Raw genomic sequence first — 13,521 nt, forward strand, 5'->3', positions numbered from 1 at the left:
CCGAGTGGACCAAGGTAGAGAACCAATCAGAAGTTGTGCCCGCTTTCGCCAAACTCTGATTATAGGATCTCTAGCGGCAGTTTGCGATTAAGGAAAAAGGCTCTCACGTCCTTTCTCAGGTTTCTCTCTGATTATACTTGCCATTTGACTGCGTGCTGTATATGTGTGTATACTGTGATTGCTAAACAAAATGGGATCGTTGACAAGTAGGCAGAACGCTGGCGTCGAGGAAGTTGACATTACTTCGAACCACGCATATAAATATCCTCCAAGATCTGGTACTTGATTTACTTCAAATTGCAAAACCTCATACGTTGCATTTACAAAATATGCATAACTTTCCTTCTGTCACTTCATTAATTACGCGAATTATTCTCGAACAGGATCCTACTTTGGCAGTCATTTTATAATGGGTGGCGAACGATTCGACACACCTCAGCCTGAAGCATATCTCTTCGGAGAGAATGCAGATCTAAATTTCTTAGGCAGTCGACCAACTCCTGTACGAACCTTGACAGTACAATATAAAGTTTTTTTCTATATATTAGCAAAATGTTGTATGTATAAAGAATCTATTTAAATGTGGGTGTATATTGGACGTATCTTGGCTATAGATACATCTTTTATTTATTTTCTGTTAATTATATTTCATCCTTAGTTGTCGTATCTCTTGCAGTTTCCATATCCTCCACCACAAGCCAATGATCCTACAAAGACTTTAAAGAGCTTAGTTAACATACGCAAGGAATCTTTGAGGTTGGTTCGTAATATGGATCAGACGTCGACATCCTCACATTACCACAGTGTCAAACATTACGGAGACAGTGACATTGACAAGAAACCTAATCGTTTTAATATTGAATTTGTGTTTGACTGCGATGTAAGATGTGCAATAACAATTTATTACTTTTGTATGGAAGAGGTTTCAACTAAGGGAGTTACGTATGTATATCATATGTTGGTCCACTCAGTGAGTGGTCCATAGTATTGAATGCATCCATTGAACGTTTGCAAATCTGTTTTATCTATTAAATGTGCCCATTGCTGTACAGAAAAACATTTGATTATTTTTATCAAATTCAGATACATACCACGAGATCCAGCTATGAATTCTGAAACATATCATTATAAAAAAGGAGCAAACCAATTATTCTCACAAACATCCCACATATTCGAAGCAACATTGTATGCTGAAGAAGATCTGATGTACAATGCTGATAGAGAAGTATTTGCAACATATATACATATATATATATATATACACATACATATTGTACCTTCACAAGAAAGTTATACAAATCAAAAATATAAAATTGTTCAGGAGAGAAAAAAGAAAAAAATGGTTAATCAAATGGAAAAAAGAAAGAAAAGTGATACAAGTTTATCTGAAATAAAATGAAAAATAGAAAAAAAATAAAAATAAAAAAAATGACAAATCAAAATAGAGATAATTTTTTTAGGGGTCTAACATAACACCATAACAAAATTAATATTTACATTATTTCTAGACTTGAAACTTGAAACAAGTAATTTTTTATTAGCTCTAGTTAACTTTGTTTTAATATTACCATAAATTAATTTTAAATGAATATTTTAAACTCCTAAAAAAATTGTCTCTATTTTGATTTGTCATTTTTCCTATTTACAATTATTTTTTATTTTTCATTTAAATTCAAATAAACTTGTATCATTTTTTCTAACTGAAAAACCGATGTATTTAGAACATAATCCGTATATAATACGAAATTTGAAAAATTTTGACTTGTATCACTTCTTATGAAAATATATATATACAGAGTGTTAGTTAAGTATGTTGTTATACTCAACAGAGCGATTCTTTGGTTTATTTTAAGTAAAAATATAAACATGGGTCCTAAACAGCTTAGTTTCCGAAATACAGGCGAATGTTCACAAATGTTTGACGAAACGATAAATTGCGTTGAAGATATCTTCCTGTATAAATATGCCTTGCTTCACGTGAGTTACCATTCGCACAACCGTAAACAAAGTAACAAAGTCAAAGTCAAAGTCACAAAATCAAAAATAGACTTCAGTTAGCTTGTACATACGTTTTCGGGCCAAATTGTTTTAGTCCATCAAAATCGCAAGGTGGACATTTTCAACAATTCATCTAATTGTTTTATTTCATCAGAAGAACTGAAGCCTGTTTTTTTGTTTTTCTGTTTTTGACTAGTTTTTGACTAGTTCAAGCTGTATTTCTTTCAAATAAACAGATTATTACTACACAATTAAATTTTTTTATTTCGGAAACTAAACCGTTTAGGACACGTGTTTACATGGACTTTTTTACTTGAAATAAACCAAAGAATCACTCTGTTGAGTATGGCAACATACTTAACTAACACCCTGTATACATATATATATATGTATATATATAATGTGTTATTTTTAAGGTTGATATTTTTAGGTAAAATCTTTTTTTATAATTTATAGATTATCCCGATAGCTATACATTGTGTAGCAGAGGAAGGATCGGACGATCTGAAACAATCTCATACAACTATAGCCGTGGTTGAAAAACATTCTGATGGAACATATGTATTGAAAGCGCTCAAACAGAAGCTTTATGTAGATGGCCTCTGCTATTTAGTACAGGAGATATATGGAATTGAAAATAAAAATACTGAAAACTCGAAGGTAACACGAGAATATATGATATTTGGAGAAATAGGTCATTTTAAATTTAAAATATATACGCGCGTTTTTTTCCAGATAAAGTTATAAATGTAAATAGGACTATTACTTTCGACTGATTTTGGATTTAAAACTTTGAAATTTAAAGTTAACTTTGAAGTTAACTTTGAAACTTTGAAAAATACATTCGTGCGAATGACGAATTTTTTCAGAAAATGTTAAAAATATTGTAAATAAAAGAATTAATTAATGTATATACTGAAAAAATATGAATTTTTCTTTCATTCTTAAAAAATTGGATAGCATTGTGTAACTTGAACATATTAATAATTAATCTCGATACACATGCAATATTCTAGATGTTCCTAAATTAATATTTAGCGTAAATTTAGTCGTGCTAATGTTTAAAGAATATCATTTCTTATTTTCGCATGCCTGTGAAGTAAGAAAGACATCGCGCAAATAATACATCCATAAATCGTAAAACTTCTTTATTCTACTAAATGCGCTTACATGTTTCGGCTCACTTTTGAGCCTTCTTCAGAGACAACACAAACTAACGTATATAAACTGTGAATAAAAGTTATCTTGTGTTGTGGTGAGCTCCCCTACGAGAATATAAATGCCAGAAATTAAACCCAAATAAGAATGAAAGAAAAAGAAAAAAGAAAGGAAATATCGAAATAGAGAATATGGAAAACTAATTTATCAAAAACCTTTAAGATTATAATTAATTATCCCGAAAATAAAGACGTTCACCATGATCACAAAGCACCATATTGCAAACATTACTATTAATAATTCAAAAACCGGTTCTTGATATGTTGGGTAGTCAGTATCAGACACAGTGAGTCACTTTTAGATTTAGCTAGTATTTTTCGAGATTACAAATGGGAAAATCTAACGTTAAAACGTTAATCAATTCCAAGAAAATGAAAGTTGGAAAGTAATCAAAAATCACGCCAGAAAGACTCATTACTGTGTACGAACGACACTGACTTTAGTAGAATAAAGAAGTTTTATGCTTTATGGGTGTATTATTTGCGCGACGTCTTCTGCGCCTGACTCCAATTGCCCTTATTCTTTCCAATTTCTTTTGAAGAAAGAATAAATAGTATTTTATATATTTGTTTCTTATTTCATATATAAAAATGTTTTATGATTTAAATATCTATTCCATTATTTCAGTTTGATCTTATTTGCAAACAACTTTAAGATACTTTGACTGTAAATTTCACATAAAGCCAAGAATAAAAAATTTCAGAACTGATCTTTCTTTTTTTTTTTACAGCAACAAGGCAGCGATGAGGATACTGAAGACAACGGTTCTGAATGTGTTATTTGCATGAGCGAGGTACGCGACACGTTAATTCTACCGTGCAGACACTTGTGTCTGTGCAACTCCTGCGCTGATTCATTAAGATATCAAGCGAACAACTGTCCAATATGTCGCGCACCATTCAGGGCACTCTTACAAATTAAAGCTCTTCAGAAGGCGACCGGCACAATTATATCCAATCCGCCATTACCAGAGGTGAGATAGCCAGATAGCTTTTACATATTTTATCATTTTTTATGACGAGGGTTGTTTAAATATGAACGAGATTGAGTTAATTCAGAAACTGTTACAAAATACATTCGAAGATATATGAATGGTTCAAATATTAATTTTTTATGTGAATATATAAATCAATATTGGTAGACATATTTATCCTGCTTATGAAAGATGGAGTTATCTACTCGTGACCTACATAGTTGTGGCCCCGCGGTAATTATTTCTATAGTTGTTTTTACTATGTCTGAATAAATAATATCGAGTGCTGTTGTGCAACATGTTTAAATTCATGCATTGATCTAGTTTTTTGCGAATGGAAATGTTGAAGCCATCAAAATTTTGTATAAACTGCATACACAGTTTGGAAAAAAAACTATCAAAGGCACAGTGCGCAATGACATTATTTGTTCAGATATTACAATAACTGCGGAATAATTATCGTGAGGCAACTACGTAGGGTGTAAGTAGACACTCCCATTTATCACTTACAATCAATGTAAATATGTCTACCAACATTAGTAGTTTTGTAGTTATACAAAAAAATCGTTCATATTTGAACCATCTACATATCTTTGAATGTAAGAATTTTGTAAGTTTCTAACTCAATCCCTGTGTCTTTATTTGTTATTGTCACTAAATATTCTATCTGATATACCTTGAAATTATTATTCCAGGGAAGCTGCGAGAATATCCCATCGGGTTATGAAGCGGTATCTCTGATAGAAGCTTTAAATGGACCTTATACTTTACGAACTGCCATCATTGCGCCAGAATCACCGGATACTCCCGACACAGATACAGCAAGTGCCATTCAAGCCGCGGAAACTCTAAATCGGTTTGTATCGACCATGTATGTTTATAATAATTATGAAACGTTAACAATTAAACGTTCAAGTAATCATTATTACGTAAACTATATCGAAAATGTGCAAATTTGTAGCTCTGCTGAACGTACCCCAGTCTTGAAACACATATCCGCCAAAGAAACTGATATGTCGGCCAGATCTAGTAGTACTGCTTGTCCGACTCCCGAATTCCGTATGTCCGTATTATTAGCTAGGGATGAGCACTCGGGTTCTCAAAAGGAGCTGCATAACAGATCTCCAGCTATGCGAACCAAATCGGTACATTCACGCGATAAATCTGGTTTAAGAACGCGTGATACACTGAGATTGGTTAATGAGAAACAACCAGCTTCCTTATATGAGGTATGCTACTTTTACACATAAAAAAATATAACAAATGATATCAATAATTTAGATTGGACAAGTTTACTTATAAGGTGACCTTAATACTGTCAGTATTATTGACCATGTAGAATCGATAAGAAATCCCTGTTTTTTTTTGTTTTTTTTTTTTCATGATTCCAAAAATTTGATTAATTTTTAAACAATTTTTTATTTGTATAGAATAACATAAAGAATTGCTTTATTAAAGATGTAATTTATGAATACAGGGACAAGGACAAGATGAAGATAGTGAAGCGGAGAAATTGTCACCATTGTTAGATGCAGCGACAAATACTGAAGCTTTAGATGTACATTCCCATAGAATATGCGATATTGACATTGATGATGAGATTCAAAATACAGGAAATGAAAATGACGCAGACATTACTTGTCACTCGCACTAGAAAGTAGTTGAAAATTTATTTTTACATGATATTCTTATTTTATCAAATATTTACGAAATGGTTTATTTCATGTAAATTTTAAGTACAGACCGTTTATTTATTCAAAGGCTTTGAACTAGAATTTGAATTTTTCGCAATTTCTGAAATGTAAAGTATTAAAATTATGCATTGATTAACCCAGCATGAATGCTTTTCATTTAAGTAACTTTTGCGAGGGAAGTAAATGAGAGAATAATAGAGAACAAAAAGAAGAAAATATAAGTTAGCTCAAAATACCATAAGTGCAATACGATAAATGGAAAGCCATTAGGTAATTTGTGAATATGAATGTAGAAGTATAAGTTGGTTTATATAATTTTAATTATCGTAGATATTTGTGTAAAATTACTCAGAATATATATTATTTATTTTTGTAAGAAATATTTACATATAATTTCTATTAATTATATCATTATATATACATATATATTGTGTGTAATATAGATTATATTATATATAATATATATATAATTTATATACATGTATGTATATAGATGTTATACATATACAGGGTGTATACTAACAAATACGCTAAAAAATTTTAAGGAGTGACTCAAGGTATACTGCCTTAGGTTACGTTTCTAAATTTGATTCTGCCAATTCGAGTATCATTTTATCCTTGTTGTTCATTGAACAAGGATAAAAGATACTTGGAGTTGATAATCAAGTTTTGGAATGCATCCCAGTATATTTAAACCATTCTAATTATTTTGGAAATTTAAATATATACAAAATTTTATCAAAATAATTGGAATGGTTTTCGAAATTTGTAGAAAAAATGAAATTTTTCTTTCAACACTTTGACACCCTGCATCTTTGAAACTAAATCGTTTCGGACGTATGGTCATATGAAGTTTTCATCTTGAATTTGTGAGAATCGCCTCTGAAAATCTTTTTGTGCACTTACAATTAGTATATATTTTACATATGTACATACATATATAAATAGTTTAACAAATAGGATTTGACTTAGGTTTAGGTTTATTTTTTTCTTCTATATCTTTAAAGACTGTAGAATTGGTCGAAGTCTTGCGAAAGTAGAAATAGTCGAATTGTGTTACTAAATGGAAAGCCCCTAATTTTATAGTATAGAAATATTTTATTCTGCAAATTGACTATAGTATAAGGTACGAAAAATTATGTTTCTCATAAATCCTTATACTGTAATTATAATTGTTAGAATCTCGAGTAAAATATGCATATATATATATATATATGCATATTTTATAATGCATATATATATATATATATATACACAATTTATCAAATTGTGAAGACTGGGATAATTCTTTGTAAAAAGAAAACACAATCTCATTTTTTAGATAATAAAAAATATTCATCAAATTTATTTACATACAAATCGACTTTAGATAATAAAAGTGCTTCCATTCGCATTTATTATTGATTTTTATTTTATATGAGGCGACTAGATTCAGGCTGTGTTCCAAAATTCACTGGCAGTGCTGGAAATGTATAGTATACGTGATGTAAACTGTAGATTTTCAGCGCTGGCAGTGAATTCTGGAACACAGCCTCAATTAGATATATAAATTTGACATTGTGGGTAGTAAATCTGATAACATGTAAATTTCACATCGATTGTCAAACTTATCCATTCAAATTTACCATTCCTTAAAATATCTTTTTGTAATGAATATTTCTAATTTTTATCCATTTTTTTGAATAAATCATATTCTTTAATATAAAATTACGTTAATTCACAAAAATTTTTTTAATGTAGTAGGAACCACTATTAGAGCCCAAACTCATATAGAAATAGGAAATAATTATGGATATTACATTTTAGATTATTCTAGGATCTTTAGTAAATATATACTCGTTTTTTTCTGATTATATATTTTATTCAATTCAATATCCAAAATGTTCCATGTTTATTCAAGCTGCAGCAAGTACTTTCCTGAACTTTTTCCACTCTTCGAGCGGTCCATGTTCTGGTAGATACTTGACATTGCAACCGTCCGGGGCAAGACGGCCCGCCACTTTCAGTTCCTCGTATTCGGTACGATCATATTTCGTGAAACCCCATTTCTTCGACACGTAAATCTTTTGGCGACCAGGGAACTTGAACTTGGCACGTCGCAGAGCCTCAATGACAGCCGCCTTATGACGATCAGAAGAACGCACGCTCATAATAGGCTGACCAATATGTACTCTGGCTACAGTACCTTGAGGCTTACCAAAGGCACCTCTCATTCCAGTTTGAAGCCTGCAAAACAATTCGGATTACAGAAATTTCAGAGATAACTACATGTTAGACCATAAGATATTACAAGGGTGTACAACTTTGACTTTTTTGCGACCATTCAGGGATCGTTTTATTCCTATATTTTCATATATATTTTTCTTTATGAAAGAAAATCGAAAACTATTATAGTAATGACGCTACACTCAAAGAAAAATTAATACATTAAAATATAAAATAAGATTCTTATTCACATTGTGATGAAATCGTATATATATGTGCATGCATGCGTGTGTGCATGCGTGTGTGCGCTTCAACATTAAAAACTAATTCAGAATTGTCGATCCAATTTTTTTTTAAATAACTAAAACAAAAAATTGACAGTGATTTTATAATATTATAAATGAGAGTATCATTAACATCATTTCAATGTACCAATTATTCCTTGAGTGTAGCATAATTATTATAATTTTCAGTTTCTATTTTTAAAAAATACATAAGAAGATATAGAAATAAAATGATTTCTGAACGCGTGAAAAAAGTTGTACACTCCTTTCAAAAGATATATTTCTAAGAAATAAAAATTCTATTATCTTAACATAATGAAGTTACATACCTATCAGCTCCAGCACACGATAACATTTTATTGATACGGATAACATGGAACGGATGGAGTCTCATACGAATATGAAATTGATCTTTTCCAGCATTCTTTACCATGTATTTGTTAGCACAAATACGTCCGGCTTCTAAGGCCTCAGAACTGAGTTGTTCATATTCATCTGACACCAGATGCACGCACAATGGAAAGTCCTCGACAGATGCTTTTTTCTTTCCGAGATCGAAAATACGGATCTTTGGGTCCGGCACACCGCGACAGAATCTGGATTTCGGGTACGGTTTATTTTTACAATACCGATAACTAAAAAGAAAAAATTCTCAAATGTAACAATGCTCTCTCTATTACACATTTTAATATTCTTTAACATTAAATTTCAATATTGAGAATTTCTATTAATAAAATTGTAATATTAAATTAGAATTACAATGCATTTTTATTGCCATTATGTAACGCAATTGCAAATTTTTATTTAAAATGTGGATAATTGTCTAAAAACATTTAATTTTATGATACAGGGAATATAACATTCGTGAGTATCCTTTGTATCAAAATACCATATAGTATCGAAAAAAAAGTTACAAAATTTATTGATAAGATATATATTTTTAAAATTGATGAATCCAACGAAATAAAAATCCCATTACTTACCACCTTGCTGGTCGACGGCCCATTTTAACCTGCAAATTAAATGGAATTTGTATAAAGAAACGCTAGAAATACATAAACCAACGTGTCGAGAATAGTTCAAAAGAATCCAGCATGCATGGAAACATTTAATAAATATTATGATGTTGAAAGAAAACAATGGATTAAGAAATGTGACATCTCACCAACTCAAATAAGGCTAACCATACGAGAAAAGGAAAATGAAGGAAAAGAAGAAGTAATAAAGGTATCTTTACATGGCAGCGTCAAGCGTCGAGCATCGTGAGATTACTATTCGTCAATTTTGATCACGTGACCTGTTTTTAGCGAATAGTAAGCTCTAGTAAGCTCATAATGGTCGCGTTTAGCAGACTCAACTGTGTGGAGCGGATGTTATGGCAGTGAGCTCTCGCTGCTATTGGATGATCTAAAAGAATACACCAATAGCAGCGAGCGCTGACGAATCCGCCCCACAACAGTTGAGTCTGCTGAACGCGACCAATGCTCGATCGGTTTGATGCTTGTCGCTTGACGCTCCTTTGTAATGGCACCTTAACGTAAAAAAATTGGCTGCGTTCAGCAGACCCAACAGTTTTGCAACCGTTTTATGATTGTCTGCTGAGATAGGACCATTCTTCTAGATCTAAAAGTATGATCCAATTAGCGCGAAGGAAACTTCCAACAGTTGCAAAACAAACGTTCTGCTGAACGCAGCCATTGTGGGGAATCTAGCAGTCATGCAATGATAATAAGTTATTTTTCAAAGTGTAGGTTTGTTTTCTGTACTGATTAATGCACTAATTTGTTATATGCATAACATGTACACATGAGAAGTATATAAATTTTGCAGTTTCTTTTTGTATATATATATTTTTTTTTAAGCACCATGCCATTCTGTTACATCAAAAATTGCACGAATCGTATGCGGTCAAATAATATAAAATTTTTTAAATTCCCGAAAGAACCTGTTGTTTACCAGCAATGGCTAAAGGCCTGCGGAAAAAAGGAAGGAGAATTACCTAAATCTGATAAGTTATTGAAATTTATATTAATAATTTATTATCATGTAATTGTATTTTATATTATTTTGACAGACTAATAAATATACTATAAAATATTAATTTAATCTAAAGGGCCGATATAAGCCTCACAGAGTGTTATTAAAACACTGGTTTGTCTCAAGTCTGTTTACACGAATTCAAATTTAATAAGAAGTAATAAAAGAAGAAATTTCTAGAATTATAAAAACAAACAACCTTTTAAATATTGGTCATACTCTATGTGACAATTGATGTCATATAGCAAATTTAAATAAATTAATCTCAGAAACATAAAAATTCTCACACATTGAAAAGTTGGCAACAAATTTATAAATTGGGTAACATACACATATAGGCTACGGTTACACCGTACGACTGATAGCGACCTGACCTATATCGTGACCCAAAGTAGGTCTAGTCACCAACCGTTTATACCGAAAGGGACTTAAAAAATGGTTGGGTCATATTTAGTCCACGCTGGTCCGAATTAGAGCCATCTATCGTATTTTGTACAAATTATTTCCATATGGACCCAAGAATCGCTAAACGCATGCGCATTAAGTCATGAAAAAGGCGCTTATAGCAAGTAGACGTAAGTATGGCTACCGGTTTAACCTAACTCTCAAATTCAACAAAACAGCTGTTCGAGCAAAATGGCTACGAAGCTTCAGGTCGGGTCAGTCGCGAATTTACACCGAGAAAGCAGACGACCTATTTTAGGTGAGGGCGCCAAAAAATACGGCCTGACCTACAACAGGTTGGGTCAGGTATAGTAGTATTTACAGCGAGCGGCCTAAATAATGTGACCTGAATTAGGTCGAATTTAGGGTATAGGCCGCGGAAAAAACGTACGGTGTAAACCAGGCCATACATTGATTATTTCTGTAGAGATGTTACCTACTGAATAAAATGGAAATATAAAATCAAGATTTTGATTAATTGTAATTATGTTCAAAGAGGATTAATAGATACATATTCTGGAAACCTTTCTTTAACAAACTAATAACTTAAAAAGAATACTTATATAACAGGAAAGTTATGTTATTAATTTGTTGTTATTTATATAACAGGAAAGTTATCAGTTTAAAAGTTGAAACGTTTGTTTTTATAATTTTATGTTAGATTTGGAAACTTTTTTTTCTTATTAAATTTCAATTCATATAAATCGATTTAAAACAAACCAATGTTTTAACACCCTGCGAGATTTATCAGCCCTTTAGATTAAATTTGATTTATTTTTTTAGCCTTGTGTGTGCATGTGGATATAGAATTTTTAAACTAAAATATTATATACTTTTAGCAACGATATGTAGTATTCATTTTGAGGAAGACTGCTTTCAGTGGATGAAGCCACGACAAGATAATGTACCACCTAATCAGATATGGCGATTGAAGGAAAATTCTGTCCCTACAAAATTGTTGAAAATGGAGGAGAAACAAAAAAACGATAATAAAAGAATAAAAGTGTAAGTATTTTCTTCGTACAAAGAAATTTGGAAAAAGAAATATATAATATGATTAAATAAATTGGAAAAAAGAGAATGAATACTTTCCTATTTTTCAGAGCACATACAGGTATACCAACCTATGGAGAACTTGTACAATATGCACAAAAAAAGCAGTATATGCTTTCAGAGGAAACAATTTGTATAGATACGAATATTTGTAAAGATGAATCTGTTTTGCTTTCAGATGTTGCAATAAAAGAAATCACGTATGTAACACAATTTAATCTATATTTGTCGAGTATCTTTCATTACTATCTGCATTATATTAATGTTTATTTTTTCTTTAATCATTTCTAAAGTAATCTATATTTCTTTATTATAATTATATAAATATAGGATAATTCCAGCAAATACACTGCGCTGGAATTTACGCAGCAGAAGTCAGAAAAAATAGGAGTGGAAGTCATTTTCCCGAAACTATTCTGTTACATGCCTTTATGTCATATTAGTATTGTGTTATGACTTCAGTTTCTTATTGTTAATATTAATTTAACTATATTTAAAAATGTCATTAAAACATCAATGAAAAACTATCATTGAGAACTAATAAATTAATTTAGCATAATATATATTAATTTAGCATTATCAGTCAACTTTAAGGTGCTCCTTGCCTTCAAGTGAATGCAGGTTCACGAAATGCTGGCATTAACAATGGATCACGATACCTGCAAACCCTTTAAAATCTCTAATTTAGCATTAATTTAGCATTCGAACTTCGCAGCTGCATTTTTGGCCATTTCTTATTGATTCACTACACATTTATGTCACATGTGACATGGTGCGCAATGATACACTTGTCTTTTTATATCATGATTATGATTATCGACAGTTGTCGATAGCTGTGTACAGAATCTCGGCCATGATCGATCTGGATCCTACCTTTTTGTAATTACATCAACAAATATTACAAAAAAGGACGTACTAAATACAACAGAAATTGAATCAAGTCTTATTGATAATTGAAACTCTTGGCTCTCGCAGATAGAACGCGATAACGCTTGTCGCATGGCGGAAATTAGCGCAATAGCCAATCATTCTTTCGCCTTTACGGAAAAGCGGTAAACTGACTGGTTCTCATATCAATTTCCGCCGTGCGGCAAGCGTTACCGCATTCTGTGTACAGGAGCCATAATGTTGCAACGGTTCTACTTACAATTATTTATGTTACTATAAGTAACGCTTTGAGTATCCTCTCAGAATTAACAGAAGTTAATTTGGTGGAAGTTGAAAATGTTGTAACTGTTCAGTGAGTTGAACGCTCAGTGAGCGGTTGTAGTATCGAATGCATCCAATGTTTCTTTGTTACAAACTTACGTTATGCAAAAAAACAATCGCGATATAAAAAAAACGCATACGGTTAAATGTATATATGCACATTAACAATTAATCATATTTATATTATCTACACACTTGTACATATATTTATAATGCTAATGCATTATCAAAAGCTTAATACACTCCTTGAGATGTATTTATAGAATAAATATTTTAACACATGCTATTAGATTTACAAAAAATCTAGACCTCTTTATTTTATAAAGGATTTATCCCAGGGCGATTATATATTATTTTTTACAAGATTAGTTATTTAAAGGTTCTTTTGTAACGGGAAGTTTAACGT

General features: G+C 31.3%; 3 protein-coding genes across 4 annotated transcripts; 2 read left to right on the forward strand and 1 right to left on the reverse strand.

Moving 5' to 3' along the window:
- Positions 1-73: 73 nt before the first annotated feature.
- On the forward strand, positions 74-5,856 carry Mrgn1 (Mahogunin ring finger 1). Its single transcript, XM_018447837.1, has 9 exons — positions 74-278; positions 384-502; positions 677-942; positions 1,084-1,225; positions 2,455-2,658; positions 3,947-4,189; positions 4,885-5,045; positions 5,151-5,418; positions 5,667-5,856. Exons 1-9 carry the CDS (start codon positions 191-193, stop codon positions 5,841-5,843), a joined length of 1,668 nt encoding a protein of 555 aa, XP_018303339.1. The 5' UTR covers positions 74-190; the 3' UTR covers positions 5,844-5,856.
- A 1,866-nt stretch (positions 5,857-7,722) lies between these two features.
- RpL10 (ribosomal protein L10) lies at positions 7,723-9,604 on the reverse strand. Its single transcript, XM_018447829.1, has 4 exons — positions 9,538-9,604; positions 9,356-9,384; positions 8,702-9,007; positions 7,723-8,109 (listed from the first exon to the last, which is right to left on the reverse strand). Exons 2-4 carry the CDS (start codon positions 9,376-9,378, stop codon positions 7,779-7,781), a joined length of 660 nt encoding a protein of 219 aa, XP_018303331.1. The 5' UTR covers positions 9,379-9,384; positions 9,538-9,604; the 3' UTR covers positions 7,723-7,778.
- A 582-nt stretch (positions 9,605-10,186) lies between these two features.
- Positions 10,187-12,316, forward strand: LOC108722695 (THAP domain-containing protein 1). Of its 2 annotated transcripts, none has more exons than XM_018447932.1 (4): positions 10,187-10,380; positions 11,693-11,858; positions 11,957-12,106; positions 12,237-12,316. In XM_018447932.1, exons 1-4 carry the CDS (start codon positions 10,239-10,241, stop codon positions 12,292-12,294), a joined length of 516 nt encoding a protein of 171 aa, XP_018303434.1. In that variant the 5' UTR covers positions 10,187-10,238; the 3' UTR covers positions 12,295-12,316. The 2 variants fall into 2 exon arrangements, with proteins under 2 accessions (XP_018303434.1, XP_018303435.1); XM_018447933.1 differs by lacking the exon at positions 10,187-10,380 and adding an exon at positions 10,943-11,112.
- The last annotated feature ends 1,205 nt before the right edge of the window (positions 12,317-13,521 follow it).

The sequence above is a fragment of the Mycetomoellerius zeteki genome, unplaced genomic scaffold (genome assembly GCF_001594055.1).
Source record: "Mycetomoellerius zeteki isolate Tzet28-1 unplaced genomic scaffold, Tzet1.0 scaffold212, whole genome shotgun sequence".
In the NCBI taxonomy this organism is placed as follows: domain Eukaryota; kingdom Metazoa; phylum Arthropoda; class Insecta; order Hymenoptera; family Formicidae; genus Mycetomoellerius; species Mycetomoellerius zeteki.

What these genes read in the sequence shown, in the direction of transcription:
- Mrgn1 (XM_018447837.1), top strand. Translation starts at nt 191, where the DNA reads ATGGGATCGTTGACAAGTAGGCAGAACGCTGGCGTCGAGGAAGTTGAC. An exon ending in TGTACAATGCTGATAGAGAA is followed by an intron (nt 1,226 to 2,454) that starts GTATTTGCAACA and finishes TATAATTTATAG; the next exon opens with ATTATCCCGATAGCTATACA. An exon ending in AACCAGCTTCCTTATATGAG is followed by an intron (nt 5,419 to 5,666) that starts GTATGCTACTTT and finishes TTATGAATACAG; the next exon opens with GGACAAGGACAAGATGAAGA.
- RpL10 (XM_018447829.1), bottom strand. Translation starts at nt 9,378, where the DNA reads ATGGGCCGTCGACCAGCAAGGTG. An exon ending in GGCCGTCGACCAGCAAGGTG is followed by an intron (nt 9,008 to 9,355) that starts GTAAGTAATGGG and finishes TTTTCTTTTTAG; the next exon opens with TTATCGGTATTGTAAAAATA. An exon ending in TCGTGTGCTGGAGCTGATAG is followed by an intron (nt 8,110 to 8,701) that starts GTATGTAACTTC and finishes ATTGTTTTGCAG; the next exon opens with GCTTCAAACTGGAATGAGAG.
- LOC108722695 (XM_018447932.1), top strand. Translation starts at nt 10,239, where the DNA reads ATGCCATTCTGTTACATCAAAAATTGCACGAATCGTATGCGGTCAAAT. An exon ending in AGGAGAATTACCTAAATCTG is followed by an intron (nt 10,381 to 11,692) that starts ATAAGTTATTGA and finishes ATATACTTTTAG; the next exon opens with CAACGATATGTAGTATTCAT. An exon ending in GTTGCAATAAAAGAAATCAC is followed by an intron (nt 12,107 to 12,236) that starts GTATGTAACACA and finishes ATATAAATATAG; the next exon opens with GATAATTCCAGCAAATACAC.